This window comes from Cheilinus undulatus, linkage group 15 (assembly GCF_018320785.1).
Source record: "Cheilinus undulatus linkage group 15, ASM1832078v1, whole genome shotgun sequence".
NCBI classification, from domain to species: Eukaryota; Metazoa; Chordata; class Actinopteri; order Labriformes; family Labridae; genus Cheilinus; species Cheilinus undulatus.
This window is the reverse complement of record NC_054879.1, coordinates 13,355,411-13,372,439: the sequence shown is the minus strand read 5'-3', so window position 1 is coordinate 13,372,439 and position 17,029 is coordinate 13,355,411. Positions and strand designations below refer to the sequence as shown.

At 39.5% G+C, this 17,029-nt stretch overlaps 1 protein-coding gene across 1 annotated transcript in view; it reads right to left on the bottom strand.

Annotated features, from left to right (window-relative positions):
- Window positions 1-1,576: 1,576 nt before the first annotated feature.
- The window catches only part of gpr39 (G protein-coupled receptor 39), a 45,629-nt gene continuing 30,176 nt past the window's right edge, over window positions 1,577-17,029 (bottom strand). Inside the window, exon 2 of the mRNA XM_041807463.1 lies at window positions 1,577-2,641. Within this exon, the coding sequence (XP_041663397.1) occupies window positions 2,139-2,641 (503 nt within the window). The 3' untranslated portion in view covers window positions 1,577-2,138. The remainder of the gene's footprint in view (window positions 2,642-17,029) is intronic.

Sequence of the window (17,029 nt, the reverse complement as noted above, 5' to 3'; positions counted from 1 at the left end):
TATTAAGGTATAATATTTCTACTGCCTTTAATGTATGGTGTCTGTTTTTGGACACGAGGGCATCTGAGGGTTATAATCTAGTTTAGCCCTAGTGATGTCCTCATATTCTTTGCACTCCCCTTCACTGAGTTGAAAAAATAAAGCAGCTTAGTTCGATTTTAAACACCAAATCTATTTTGCTTGAAGAAAAAACTTGTCCAACATCACAAATTGTGTGAATAAATGAGTTTTTTCTCTTCCCATGGCAGAAAGACTGCATTTATTCAGGAGACACTGCTCTTCTTTTAATGACACTGTCAAATGTTTTAAATTTTTTTTACTGTAGTAATTTTTAGTTCAGTATCTGTATTGTATTATATTGCCTAAAAAAGTAGTAGAAAAAGTAGTTTTAAATGCATTTTTATGTATCCCAGTAACTTCATCTTGATAACTTATTGACCAGACCAGTACAGGACCAGGGTTGATGCAACAAAATGTCATATGTTATCACATCTGACCTGACACAGCATGTATCTTACAGTCCTTCTTTGGTGGCCAGAACTGACACATCTTCCCCTGACTTGCTCCACCTGGGGTAGAAACCATCTGGGGTTATCACTACACTCGGGGTGCTGATGTCTGCAGTGCCACAGTGATAATGTGGCAGTATCGGTATTTATCAATCATGAAAGCCTGGCTGTTACCTGCATTTCTTGACGGTCCCCATCCATTACCCGTCTGGGTCAGAGCCAGTCATAGGAAGTACTTCCTATTGATGAAGACCACGTCCTGTCATGTTTATGTGTGCTACTGATCAATCTTAGACAAGGCGAAAGCATTCTCACATTTTTGTGGTATGAAACTGTCTCTGTGACTGTGATTTCAACTGCCGGGTCATTCTGACCCAAAGAAGAAAGTAGTACCATTTTTGGTACCTCCTACATGGAAACATGAATAAAGGGAGCACTTCACTTTTTCTAATGTTCGTTGAAATGATATAATTTGGGGTATTTTTCTCTGCTTTTAAACACAGAAACGGGTCATTGTGACCTGAGGACAAGATGACTCAGTGAGAAGATATACTTTAAATCTCATGTTCGGTTGAATAAAGGCTTTGGTCGGCCCCAGAAGATTTTCAGGTCTCAGTTTGGGCTGCAGTGCACCGAGGGTTAGGGTTAGGATAAAGGTAAAGGTAAAGGTTAGGATACCACAAGTTAAAAGTTTAAAACCTGACCTTCAAGACTTTACTCCAAAATAATACAGCCAAGTAAACAGCCTGCTTAAAGGAAAAAGCTAATTCTCTATGAAAACACTTTAAAATAGCAAATGTAGCTTTTGTAGCTCCATTTACTGCATAAGCTGCATAGATAACATAGCTACATAAGCTTACAAAGCTCATGGACATCTATACAAAGCTGCAAAGCTAACGTTAGGTAGGTAAGTTATGTTGTTACGTTAACTAAATCTGACCTAACTATTTTGGCTTATGTAGTAATGTTAATTACGTAGCTAGTGTAGCCATGTTAGCTTTAGCCAAAGCTAAAGCAAGCCACCATTAGCATAACTACTTAGCAGTCGTTGACCTTGCTCTGTGATTTTAGGTGGGCTTCTGCTTTGTGGCTGGGTTACTGTTCTTCCTAAATACTTCCACTTTCTTCTTTTTGAAGTCTCCAAGTATGTTTTGATTTGGTACCTGTCATTATCAGGATTTTAAATTCAAACCACAATTTTTTAAACCAAAGTATTGTGAAACAACAAAATAAATGATGCACCTTTAAAGAGGTGAATTATCTTACATATTTTATTAACCTTCATAATGTCAAATAAATTACAGCTCCTTAGCGCACATACAGACTGGAGTAGATCCTGGGTGGACCCAAGACCTCATGGTCCCGTCGATACCATCGTTGGATGTCAGACCTTTGGCTAAATATTTCAGCTTTTTTATTTTCAAGACTAATTTACTGACTTTCCTTTCAGTTTCCTAAGTTGTTGAGTCTCTCCAGTAAGCTTTTGTGCCAAAATGTCAGTGGAGCATGATTTGTCAAAGGATTTTCTGCCATTACACTTGGTACAGAGTTAACTGAGTATAGGTAGTTGATTGTGATAGTTCAGACATAAATGGTTTGTTTTCACCGTTCATTGAACTGTACAGCTGGTCATATTTCACTCTCTGTTGGTACATCTATCTTTGTTTTGAGAGCCGAGTCAGACTCCTCAGTGAGGTTGAGAGAAGTTTCAGTGTTTGAAGCCACTCCTGAGTTGCTCTGCTGCTGAAAGGTTGTAAATGTGGGAGGACTTTTCCCCTCTGCAAGCGTGGAGCGGTTAACCTTACTGCGACGTAAAGACTTTAAAATCAGTGGCTGTAGAGAGCGTCCCGAGGCAGCGTGGGAGCTGTGCAAGGTGCGCCTGTTTTTGTGTTCAATGGTGAGGCGGCAGCGCAGCACCTGAACAAAAACCTCCCTAAACTGTCTGGAGGAGAGGTTGTAGAGGAACGGGTTGAGGACGGAGCTCAGGTAGAAGAAGGTGTCGGCCACAGGGTGGAGAGTGACGTAGCTGCGAAAGTAAGAGGTGGTCCAGCGAGACTTGGGAACGGCGGCCATCATGAGACGACGAATCTGGTTGGGAAGCCAACAAACCATCAAGGATCCTACGATGAGACCTAAGGAGAATAAAAGAGGAATTTAGTAAGACCATGAAATGACAACAGGCAGATCAATAGAGGAGGAGAGTCGTGACAAATATTAATGGCATTTTTTGAGAAAAATAACTTGTTTTCTCCTTTTGTTCCTGAAAAAAATAATAACTTTATTTATATAGCACTTTTAAAAACAAGGGTTTACAAAGTGCTTTGACCAAAAAACAAAGCAGCAGAACCCAACAAGAGATAAAGACAGCAAAACAACAATAACAAGACAACACTCAAGGGAAGAGAACCTAAACAGATCAAAACCCAGACTACATGTTCAGCCCAAACATTATTACTGAGACATTATTAGAGCTAAAAGTCCAAGGAAGTCATAGGAGCATAAATATCCCCATGATATCACTAAAGCTGAGACAACCTGAGACGTCATTAAAACAAAAACATCCTAAGAACCCACAAGTACCCAGCCAACACAGAAATCCAACCACAAAACCTGAGACCAAGGGGACTGAAGTTTTAAAAGGCAAGTAAAAGAGAAGCAATAAGAACTAAAAACATTAAGAGAAGTAAAATCATAAAGGAAAAATAAATGTAAAAGAATAAGTAATAATAGGAATAAGAGCTATCATGTCCATCTAGATTTTCTCATTATGAATGTTTGTTTTCTCTTAGATTTTTGTGGATGATTAATGGCACATGATATTTTAATATCACATCTTATTTTTTTATGATTTAAAGCCAAGTTCCCAGAGGCTTTAAATAAACTGCACATTCTTTATCCCTGACTATCAAAGTGAAACTCAGGATGTTGAACTCGATGGCACAGGATGCTTCCTCTGACTGTTGAACCAGCACTCTGATTTATCTCCTCTGTCAGCTCCGAATCATGTACTCCGACTCTGGACAGCCTAACCCAGCAAAACCACATCCTCTAATTTGGTGTTTATCTATTTCTCCTGCTGTGTTTTTGATGGAAATACGCTGTGACCAAACAGCCTTTCAACGTTCACAAAATTATCTGGCTGGAGAAATCACATCCTGCTGTGGAAAATAGATATCAGCACATTTGTTTACAACACATCGTCCAAGACTGCTCAGGAAATAATTCAAGTGTCAACGAAGAACGAGAAAAATACATATTAGATTACTCTTACAAACAAGGCAAAAGCAAGTGGTTGAAATCTCCGTTTCAGTTTGTTTTCTTGCTGACAGATTCTCCTCCTGAAGTGTATGATTACACAAAAACAGGCACACTTAAAGATTTTTGTTCAGGTGCCTCTCTTCGGTGATTCTCAGTTGGTGATAATCTCTGGTGTCAGCAGGCTCTCGCTGATGTAGGACACGTCTGAGTTTGTTTTTCTCAAACAGGATTCAGAGCAAGAGTTACAACTGACAACACTGAACACACTTCCTCTGTAATCTTATGGAAATCTGGTTTCAATTCTAGGAACCAGAGGTGAATCTCAGTCTGTCACGGTTTTGAGGCTGTATGATCTATCTCAAAACTCAAAGCTGCACATAAAACAACATTGAAGCCGTGAGGAAAAGAAGGGAAAGACTTTACTTAAGGGTCAACAAATCGATCATTATCCAATTCATGCATGAAAAACTCACATCATTGGTGCACATGTGTTAACAGTATCTCATGCCTCACTTCATACATAAATTAATGCATCAACTAAGGTGTTTAAATCATCATGATTCATGACTTATTGATGATTTTTATTATTTCTTCATGTGAGTCTGCAGTTAAATAGACAAGGCAAACAGCTGATCAAACTGGGTCAATCTCCTCATCATGACAAGAAATCAAGAGGGAAAAGGGAAATAAAGGTAGAAACAGCTTCCACTTACCCATGTTTTATCTACTGTAATACCATTTTGTCAGCTCCAACATGCAAAATTGTGTCTTTTATTGGACGTTTATCTTTCTGTGCTTTAACCACAATGACTGGCTGATAATGAACAATAAAGACAAGGGGATAAAGATCACATTTATGATGATCTCACATAAATGCCATGTGCATTCCTGCTGATGCTGTATGGCATTTTAAGATGTAATCTGCTGTGTGTAATGAGGCAGAATGTGATTGTTTATATTTAAGTAAAGGCTGTCGAGTAATGCATCTTTTATTCACAATACATCTCTGAATTTTGATAGTTGTGATTATTCACATTTTTAGTCCTGTGTTTGAAACTTAATTACTTTTGCATTGTTATAAAAATCCATATGGAAAATTGAAGCTGTTCTTACAGCATGATTTGTGAATCAAATCAAGTCAGAGGTGCCATTGCATACGAGATCTGCTGCCTTTATCAGAGCAGAACCAGCAATAATAAAGACCCAAGGTTTCACTATCAGCAACAAACTTCATCATTCCTCTGGGAGAAATCAATATCTATGCTTTCCAATGATGCACATTATTGATCTGAACTTTACTGATGATGCCATGATCCTAGCAGGGACTGCAGATGTCTTTGTGAGGGCTCTTAACTTCTTGAAATGTTGGATACTATCATTGAGTCTGGTGGAAGTTTGTAGAGCAGTTCACCTACTTTGGCAGCCTAATCCATTGATCCACTGACAGCAAGGCTGAGATCAACCACAGATTTTGAGTTGTGCATGTGGTGATGGTTGGCTGGGCAAGACTGTTAGGCCTTTCAGACTGGCAGGACTCTGTGCTGGTTCCAGTTCCTAAACCTAATTTTGAAGACTGTCTGGCACATTCAAACAGAGAAAAAATGGGTTCTGAACCTGAAAAGTTGGTTCTCAACTGGAACCAAAGAATGTTGGTTCTTTTGTGGGAACCATAAAATCATCATCGGTGGGTGTGCCACTTTCTAGGTTGTGAAGATGAGCAGAAATGGAGAAAAAGTAGTCTGCTGTCTGGCTGTAATCTGGGCATCGACAGAATTCCAGGGGAAGCTGGAGAGTACAAGGTTATATGGCAAACTTGTGGAAGAGATAGCGAAGGCTTGGTTCACCTGAACACCAGACCAAATAATTGATAAACTTTGGTTCTGCTTAAACTGGTGTGAACAAGGGCTGCTTCGCCAGAAAGCACCAAGGTTTTGAGACTTCACAACGGAACAAGAGCCAGAACCAGAACCATGTCTGTCTGGCAGTTATGGTATCTGAGCATACAAGTGTTTTGGTCCTTGGTCCTCCAGGTCTCTCTATACTCTTGTGAGGCCTGGACTCTGACTGATGGCCAGAGATGCTGGCTGGACTCCTTTGTGACAACTTCTCTTTGGTACATTTGAGGGCATTGTTAGCAAGACCCTGTGTCTAATGCTGACATTCTCAGAAGAGCAGAGATTGGAAGAGTTGGTCGCTGGATACGTAGCTGCGCTTCTACAGGCACCCAGGCCTAATCCAGCTCATCCCATACTGGCTGCCCAGGACCTGGTGGATTGTACCAGATGTGGGGGCGGCCCATAGGCTGTAAAAAGAACTGGACAAAGCCTGTGTGATGTCAGCCGTCTGCTTACAATAGGCAGACTCAAACAGCTCTTGCAGCCAATCCGCAGCAGCTTCCATATTGAAATCATGGTCTCAACCGAACTTTGGATCAACCTAACGGCCCGCCCACTAAGCTAGCTAGCTAGCATTCTGGTTGACAGAAATGTAGCCTCTACCTGTTGAGCTATCTGTCAACTAAATGAGATGCGCCAATCAGTCCGCAGTAAGGTTTTTCCTAAATATTATCTAAACCATTGTGGTACAAAAAAAAATATACCCCCGTACAGTGAGAGCACATGAAGACACTAGCTAATGAGACATGTTTCATTTTTTGAACAAGCTGTAAACCAGTTTATTTCTAGTGTGAAAGCAGGCTGTTTAACAGGTGTCCAGACGGGATTTCCGGTGTTCCTGCAGCCAGCCTCAAGTGGACACTCGTGGTATTGCAATTTTTTCCACTTCCACATTGGCTTCATTTTTCAGGACCAGAGGTTGCTGCTTGGGGCGGCCGCGTGCCTCATGGAAGGAGAAACTGGGAGGATGGGGCAAGGGCCTGGGCCAGAGCAGTACAAGGCCAAAGTTGACGTGTCAAAGTGGCGAACTGGCATATGCTCGCTAACCTGACCTGACCTGAAAATATACAACCGTTCAAATAATCCTTCCATCATTCTTGCAACTATCCATCTGTCTGTCTGACCATCTGTCCGTGCGTCCATCCGTCATCTGTCTGATTTGTAAATCGAATTAATTCAAAAAAATTTATATTATGAAGTTGACTTTTAGATAGACTCCACTAAATATGAGGCTAATAAATTCCGATGTGCTGTATGCTAGGTATAGAACCTCACAGTCCTGTCTCCACACATGCCACTATCTCAACAACCAACACACACATAATCAAGCCACGCTGACAATTTACCAAGATGAAACTAGCCTTAAATGACAAAGTGTTTAATACAGTTTTCAGACAAAAGGAGTAGTACTGTTCAAGCAAACTCCTTATAAAGAAAAACTAACTTTTTCCATTATGATGCAGAAATCACAGAGAGAACAGATGCATGTAAAATTATGTGCATTGTATTATCATTGTATTATTTCTCACAACTTCAAAATGATCAAATGTTCTACAGCTGCAAAAAGAAAGATATTCACTATTGTTACAGAATGGAATCTGAGTTTATAGGGAGAATAGAGAGGAAGACAGACAAAAGACAGACGTACAAAGACACAAGACAAAAAAACAGAATAAAGGAGAATGGAGAATAATCTGAGAAGAGAAATGTACTACATACAAAGTGTAGAGAAAGAGAAAGAAAATTAAAGAAAAGAGACATTTGAAAGGACAGAAGCTGTATGAGTTTGATAAAAAAAAAAAAAACTACTTGAACAATTATTGCTCCCACAAGTTTTAATAGATAATTAAAGCCTCAAAGGTGATGAATGATTTTTTTGTTTAAATGTGTAAATACGGTCTTAGTTTGACCTTTTAAAAAGCCTTATCAACAGGACTTTTTAGATTTAGATGAAAATGCTCCTTAGTTTTAGTCTGTTTTTTATATTAAAATTCCTTTTGGGCTCACGGGGGGCTGGAGGCAACCCTAGGAGACATTTAGTGATAGGTAGGTAACATCCTGGTCCCTAGTCAATCACAAGGCTGACATAAAGAGACAAACAAGTAGTCCCACTCAAATTCATTCTGCTAACATACAATTAAGATTCACCACCAAACCTAACAAGCGTAGCTTTGGACTGTGGGAGGAAGCTGGAGGACCCAGAGAGAGCCCACTTAAGCATGGGGAAAACATGCAAACTACACACAGAAAGGCTGCTGTCTACCAGGAATTCATCTCAGAAACCTTTTTGCTGTATGAAGCCCAAAGGAAGTCCCACTGGGCCTCATTCAGTTTCTTCTCAAGGTTTTAATTACATTTGTTCTTCAAGTGTCCAAGGGAAACCTACATATGTCAGATTCATTAAGTGCTCTTAGACTGCAGTTATTCTCTGCATTGTCTTCTAAAATTGATTAATTCCATGTCCTCATAAATTTGGAAGCCTGTATAAGGGTCTGAGACTGCAGGGCTGTGTGCACAGAATGCACACAGTAGTGAGAAGAAAAGTTATTCAATATCAACAATGTCCAACTTCAACTGAGCCATAACAATTGAGCTGTAGACTCCACCTCTAAAACCCAGTTCAGACTTGGTCCTGTACTGCCTGGCCTCCTGATGGTCATCCTCCAGGCCTGCACCAGGCCCATGCCCCATCTCTCTAGGTATCCTACCAGCTGCCCCCTACAGGATGCACAAGGCTGTCCCTGGCATCTGAACCACCCCACCTGATCCTGGTCACCCAGTATGTGGTGAGCTGATTCGGGTCTGGGAAAGCATGCAAAGTAATCGTAAAAGCTGCCATTCTCAAATCAGGCAGATGACCCTTCCCATCTTTGCTCTCTCAAGCATGTCAAAATTAGACAATCTTGAAAATGATACCCAAAGATGCGCCAAAGACAATGGCAATCAGTCAGCGGCCAGGGCTCGCAAGAGAATAGTAAGACCAGCAGGACCAAGGACCGAAAGACTCTGACTTCCGTTTTCGCTCTCTAAAATATTTAGATTTTGATCTTGGCATAAAACAAATCAAAGATAAGAAAACAATAGGAATTCTCAGACCCTTCTTGAAAAGTGACGGCTCCTGAATGTGGTCCATTTAGGTTAAGAACCTCTTCTACAGTTGGCACCAAATGGTCACAATTATTAGAAACATTTCAAACTACATAATTTTTAAAAATCCCAATTGAAAAGAGGCTTTAAAGAGAGCAGTGGTCTTTCAAGAAAAATAACAACATATCTCTGTGATCACATTCTACTCAAAAATCTAAACTGTGCAGAGAAGATCATGTAGTCCTGTCATATTCCTCCTGGCTCCCTCTCTCCATCAGAAAAACTTCAGCCTGTTGAAGAAAAATGACATGTCACCAAATTTCACTTTAACCACATACATTTCCATCATGTCAGTCTTCAAACAGCTCTGACAGTCCTGCAGTCTGACACATCATTACATTTTGTTTCTGCTTTTTTCAAACATCCCTGACAAACGGAGCTGCTATAATTGCTTCACTTCCAAAGTGACAAACAGTACACTGTTACTGTTCTGACACCATGTGGGTGGGTAGCGTGTTGAACGGTGGCATTTTAAACACAGACACGTGTTGACATGTGAGGAGGCACCGTGATTAAAGGTCAAAGTTTCAGTTTTAAAGCTGCAATTTCTTTCTATTTTTATAACAAGTGACATTTCAGAAACAAACATAAAGGATCTAAGAGACAAAAGAAGGACTCCACTGCTGTCATACAAACCAGACCTGTGAAGAGGAGAGTAAACACAAAGGGTTAAATGCATGCCATCTATGGAATTCAGCTTGTATAGCAGTTTTCAAATTATCAGACTACTCAAAGCACAGTCTTTCACACACTGATGGCAGCGGTTGTTATGAAGAATTGGCCGTCAGTAGCTAAATTAATCTTCACACATTCACACGCCAATGATAAAGCAGTGGGTGCAGAGTAGGGTTACATGTTTTGCCCAAAGACACATCAACATGTTACTGCAGGAGCTGGGAATCAAACCAACAATCTTCTGATTGTGAGGAAACCAATTCCACCGACTGAGCCACACACCTATGTGCTTCGGCACAAACGTAAATCAGCCGTTCTACATTCATTTGTGCCAAAAATGCCCCTTTCCTTTTAAGCAAATTAGCCCAATGGCATGAACAGTTTGCCCCAGTTTGAATGACCATAAAAGGGCTTTTTCTGTGATGCAAAATGGTTTGGTTCTGCTGCTGAACCCACCTTATGTAAACCTGTCCAGCCGTAACCTCGCCATTGACCTCTTTACGATGGTTGTTTAATAAAACAAGACCTAAATCAGCAATTTTGCCACTTGTGTCTGACAAGTCCAGAGTCCACCAACTCTAACCAGCCATATATAATCTTCATGTGTCTTTTTAAGGAGACTTTCTGCTTCTTGGCGTGGCTGAATCCAAACTTTAAGAAGATGTGTCAGCCCCAGAATCCTAAGGAGTTTTAGAAAATCAGACCCCAAAATGTCTTATTCAAGTGGTTTTAGTTCAACATCTACTGTCAAAGACATTAAGATATTTGATGGACAACAAAATAAAGAGGAACACTCAAATCCTCTCATGACAAGACCAGAAAATAGATATTTTTCTCATTTTTTCTTTGAATGATTTGAACAACTGCATGTCAAAAAAGATGCTGATTGATTTCTGACTGCTCTCTACAACAGCTAATTACTTCTACTGTTAATCTGAATCATTACAAATATGCTTGTTTGTTTTCTACAAGCTTAATTTTTGTCCAGAAATGCTAATTGCTGGTCAGTCTATTCCTCATCCTATTTAGATGACTTTTAACACCAGTTCTCCACAATGAATAGCCGTTCAAGCTCTGCCATATTTGTTTATTAAACTGACTGCATGTATCATTAGTCACTCTATTTACAGACTTTTTCAGTGAATGTGCCTCAAATTTTTTTATTTAGTTTTTTTATTAAGAAGTTGCAATGGTGGTTGCAAAGTTGTTCATCCCTTTTAATCACCATTTCACTGTCCAATTAAAGCCATCTATAGGCTGTTCAGTGTCCATATTAAGATTCCAAGTAAAGGGTTGGCGTCCTGAAAAATCATTTTGCACTTTAAACGCCCGTTATACTTGTGTAAAAATGTGCAATACAAGTCCAGGAGTTCTCTCTAAGGAAGTTATATGCAAAAAGGTGGAAAAATGCCCAGAATAACTCATGATACAAGAAATATCTACATATGGGGTTCATTATAATCATTTCGTAGAACACTTAGAACAGCAAAATTTATGAAGAAAAGAGCTTGATGCCAGTCTTTGCATAAATATAAATTCCTCAATTTAAAATCCCAGAAAAAGTGCAACATATGTTGTCCCTTATTCCTTTTTAAAAAAATATATGGTACTGTGCAGAACTTTTGGGCATGTTTGGGCCAATAGTTGAGGCTGAAGTAAGGTGTTGATGTGACAAGTAGGCCCACCTAAGGGCACAATCAGGCAGGAAGGAGGATTGGCGGTGTCCAGGCATATTACCAGGGGAGAAAAGGCCTTGCCACCTAGCCTGACCTTGTGAGCCAGGTGACATGTGCTGATTAACTCTGGCCAAATCATTCGCTGTCCAATGTGACTTTAGAGTGAGGAAACTAATGGGGCTAGCTGTGAACTACGTGCTTAATCCACTGCAGTTGCTATGTCACTCCACCTCACTCTCTTGTCAGCTTGTCTGTGGTCTGTTTTAGGGTAAATGTTGTTGAACACTCATTTTGTTGCAACTAATTAACAAGTTGCTCATCCATTTCTGGCTTCCATCTAATTGCTTCATGTTTACTATAGTTGCTATGGCTCATTTTACATCTTCCTTCAGTCAGCTTGCTTCCTGATTGGCTATAACTCCAGTCAATGTCACAATTCTGCTCGTGTCTGCTCAGCTGTCCTCTGTGCTCAAAATACAACAAGATATTTGTTTGTAAATATTGAAAGTTTAACACAATGTTGAGTCAGAGCACCTCAGGTCAGAGAGGGGAAAATCCCCGCTAAAATACAGTACACAACAGAATAATCTAGCAAAATAATTTTCAGAACCACCTGATATTCTGGCTTTTGCTGGCTTTGGTTGGAAGGAGGGATCGAGTCTCCAGCATGATTATCGTGCAGTGTGTGGTCCGTTTTAGTTTAAGACAGCACAAAAAACACAAGATGAATCAAAACAGTTTTAAACGCAAAAAAAGGGGAGAATAATCTCAATTTTTAGTACAGACATTTAGAGATTAATTGGAATTAAAAATGGTAATTGTTTGACAGCCCCAGTCAAAAGTCATCTACAACTTGTGATATCAAACATTTTACAATGTTACTGTTTCATTTCCAAATGTCATTAAACTTTTTTTATTCTCAAAACATCATTTTAATTTCATTATTTCTGGTCTGCCAAAAATGCCTTTTCTTGATTTTTAATAGCAGGTCTACATCTAAGCAGGAAGCAAAGTTCACTTGGCTTGAGATGGTAAAAATTTAAAAGTAAAAGCGTATTAAAGAACAGCTTGTTAAAAAAGAAAAAAAAATCTATTATATAAATTTATAACATTAAGGGGTTTACTTACACAGCGAAAGAACTTAAATAAGAAATCCTGAAAATGCTGTCACATTAACCAGGGATCACTGAAAGTCACATGTAATTTTGTACACACACTCCTACATATTTCTTCATGTGCAATATTAAACAGCATATTTGATCGAATTTGCACTTGAAGCTGTCTCCTAGCTCTAAGCCATGATATCAGACCTCTTTGGTGTAGCACTGCAGCTCTGATTTAAATAATAATTAGAAAAGTCAACATCATGAAGTAAATCTCTTTGGCATTTAATTCACTAATCAAGACACTGGAAAGAATTTCTTCACAAGGCCAGTATAGACCTTGAAATTTGTTTTTAGATGCAAAATGTATAAATTTCAAAAAGTGCTATTAAAGATCTGATTAACCATAGTTAACTGTTGGAATACATTTAACTGAGTTTTAAAAATGACCATGTGAGAGCCTAAATTAATCTTTGAATAATAGTTGTGGAGATTTGCTAAAATGACAGGATTCATTGGAGTGTTGCATGATTTCAATGGCTTGTAACATTGCCCCTTCACAGGATAATATAAATAAAACTTTCTCTCTGAGGAAAGATGTAGTTTGTTGCTGATTGGCCAACATGTCACTCTTTATTATTGCTGGTCCTGCTCCGATGAAGGCAGCACATCTTGTATGAAATGGCACTATCTGTCTTTTAGATTGATTTCTTTTTGTTCTACCTCTCACATAACATCGGCTCGTTGCTCACAGCCCAGCCGCTCAGCTGGAAAATTGCCACTGAGTCAGCACAGATCAGGAAAAAGAGGCGTGTACACCACTGAAGTTAAGAAAGTGTGTGTGTGTTCACTCCTCTCCCGGGCTTGTGTAAAGCATTCATATGTAGTTTGATTAATCATATTATTATCATTGTAATTCAACTGTCATAATGCTCAATGTGCCTGATTTAAAACTGCTAACCATGCTGACCTTACCGTCAGTGATGTCTCCAACTCAAACATACTCACACGCTGTCTCAATGCCACAGGCAAAATAAAACTCTGCTAATTAGAGGGATATTACACCAGATTATTGGAACAATTAAAAGTCTGTCTTTGCTGTAATTGGATTGTGAAATTTAGGTCGTCTCCTCCTGTGAGCTGCACACAGGAAGGTTAAAGCGGGCAAGGGAGCCATCGTGTCAAGTAAACATCATTTCACATCATTTAAAATGCTAAAACAACTAGGGCTGCAAGCAGCACTGAAGGGCCCTCACATCCCTGTGCATGTGGCAACTGCAGGTGTGAAGCCACCTCTGGGTGTTTGTTAACTATGCAGTGTGCTACAGCACAGCAGACAGAAGCTGTCATTAAATCACTTTAAAATTTACCTTTGATTGTGTAGAGGGGCAGACCTTGATGATACATGTAAAATTTGAATGAAATCAGATGTTTCATGTAAGACTTACACCAACTTCCTGTAAAATTGGCAAGACACCAAAATGCTCATCAGTGATGTATCCATTAATAAAACATGTCAGTATTGTGGTTAGTTATTGAGGACTTCAGTTCAAAATCTGAGCTTGATAGGTTCAACAGAGTAAGAGGAATAAACAAATGACCCTTTTGTGTGACTTCCTGTTGGCAGCAGGGGACGCTATGATGAGATGTTTGTATGTGGGCATGTTCACTGTAATACTGTTGTCTTAAGAGAATCTGTAGAAAAACACAGAATGATGTATACAAAAGTTACAACAGGTGAAAGTCATTTGGCACCATAAAAAAATGATTTATTTTGAAATAGAGATGGAGCTGGTTAACTTCCTGTTGTGATGTGGGCAAATGTCCAAGAGGCTTTCTTGTAGGTCTGGTGATGGTCCATGTGCAGACCACAAAACATAAGTTTAGGCAGAAAGGTGTGTGGGGGCTGAAGATTTAAAGTTGTCTTGAAGGAAAAAAAAATAAAAATACAGAGGAAGAAACATTCAATTGGTAGAAGGGGTCTGTGACAAAGTGATGATATTGATGCATAAATGTATTCAGGGTCAAAGTGTGGTAATCCCTTTGAAGTTTGGTGAGGATTGAAATAAGCTCTATAGAGTTATTTTAAATCAAAATAATTGGTGCACTTCAACAATATAGGACGAAAGCTTTTCCTACCTTGAGCCCTGTTCATGGCTCTGTCCTATGATGAAAACTCAGTTTGTACAATTTTAGATGTCCATCTTGTCTAGAATGAGCACAGAAAATTTGGAGACGGTTCAGTAAAATCTGTTGAAGACCCTTCAGATGTGACACCACTGATGCTGCTCAAAACAGCCAAAAATAGCCAAAATTTGACCTTTAACTGCTTGTAGTGTCTAATCATGATGCATATGTGCACTCCCTAGTCCCCTATCTTATGTTGCTCTGTGCAGTGGACTTGCACGATTCCACAATTTTCTGTAAGGTTTTAGGATGGAAATGTGGGTAACACTTTGTCGTTAAGGAAGTGGTGGTGGTTCCTGACAGATGATCTCATATGATAGATAATAAGAGACCACTACAACATCCCTAAAAACCTCAAAATGGATAACTTTCTCCCAGTGAATGTCTGAACCTGATTATAAAATCTCTAAGTGCTCCCCTTATATGTAATGAATATTCATGCAGCAGCACAGATGCTGAAATTTTCACTTAAAAAGCATTGGTTCAGTTCCAGCTGATCTGAATCCTCCTCTTTAGGAGGCGGACTGCCGGCTGCAGAAACACCACACACCTGCTCCGCTGTACGCTGCATGAATGTTCAGTGGGACTTTTAGTAAATGCAAAATGTTTCATAACTCAGGGAGGAACATCTCAAACAGGCGGCATCAACATTTCATTCATTCCTTTATTCATTTATTCATTTCTATGATTGGAAAAGGCTCTGAGGACTCAAACAGAATAATCAAGAGAAGTGAAATATTTCCTCCTGTACTTAAGAAGGGATCCTCACAGGAGACTGAATCTCATCACAAACCAAAACAGCAGTTTGATTGCACATTAATTCAAAGGATACGTCAAACTGATGAGATTCTCTCAAAGACATTTTAATAAATAAGGAAATAAGTGAGTGATGAAGAGATAATGATTGATGATGTTAAGGAAAGGGCTTTGATGGGACTGTGCAGAGCAACTGAAAGATGTTTTGGCAGTCATCCTTAATATCCCATATCAGTGGTGCCCACCTGCCTTTAAAGGGCCCCTATCATTCCTGTCCAAAAGACACCAACCTCAGCATGCTTCAATGACTTTTGCCCTCACACCCATATAAATGAAAGTTTGAGCGGCTAATAATGCAGCACATCTTCCTTCAAACCTGGACCCACTACAATTCACTTTCAGAACTGTTCCATCCACAGAGGATGCAGTCTCCACTACACTCCACCTCCAGTTAATTTACCTAGACCAGAAGAACACCCATGCCAGGATCTTCTTAATGGACTTCAGACAGTCAGGGTGGGAACCCTGAGCTCCCTGCACACCCATGATCAGACCTTCCCACAGAATTGTCTGGGCCCCTGATAAACCCAATGAATGGGTCCTCCCTAGCTAAGCTTTTATTGATGATATCAATGCATGTGTGTTGGACCAGTATTATTGATGCTAGCATGCTAAACAGCTTCTCCCTACAAGCTCTGAGGATGGTAAATGGACTGTGTCACATCCCAATGCATACACACTTCTCCACATCCAACACCCTATAAATAATTAACTCTGATAATAAACTGTATTTATTAGTGTTTAATCTGTAAACACTGAGAGTGATAAAATAAATATGGAGCAACACATGAAAACAGCCTCTGTCCTGAAGGAGGAAATAAAACCATAAAGCTCTTAGTTGAACACTTAGATGACTAATCTATTAGGCGTTTTTTTGATCTGGTGAGTTTTTCTGCTCAAACTTTGGAAGAAGTTGTACTTTAATTTTTCCCTTAAGTATTAAACACCATGAGCTGAAGGCAAACACTATAAATGGCTTGAAAAAAATCACTTACGGTTAGTGAAAGTCAAATCTCTACACTTACAATAATAAAGGCAAAATTGGTTAAAACAGATATGAACTACGGCTGTTCAGGGTAACAGAAAAGTAACTATTCTAATACTTAATAGTCCAAAGTAATTTGGTGTAAAATACAATTGACAACTCTTGTTAGCCTCTAAAATCCAGAGTAATTGTAATAAATGGTTGTAGTTTAATATTAGTAGCTGTAGTAGCAGGTAGTAGTGTGGACAAGCCCCTAAATCTGTCACGAACAAGCAATAAATAAGATACAGTCTTGCCCCTAAATATGTCACAGACAAGCCCCCAAAAATGTCACAGATAGGCCCCCAAATATGTAACGGACAAGCCCCCAAAAATGTCACAGACAAGCCCCTAAATATGTAACAGACAAGCCCCCAAATATGTCACAGACAAGCCCCTAAATATGTAACAGACAAGCCCCTAAATATGTCACAGACAAGCCCCCAAATATGTCACAGACAAGCCCCTAAATATGTAACAGACAAGCCCCCAAAAATGTCACAGATAGGCCCCCAAATATGTAACGGACAAGCCCCCAAAAATGTCACAGATAAGCCAACAAATATGTCACAGACAAGCCCCCAAAATGTCTCGATAAGCCCCCAAATATGTAACAGACAAGCCCCCAAATATGTAACAGACAAGCCCCCAAATATGTCACAGACAAGCCCCCAAATATGTAACAGACAAGCCCCCAAATATGTCACAGACAAGCCCCCAAATATGTGACAGACAAGCC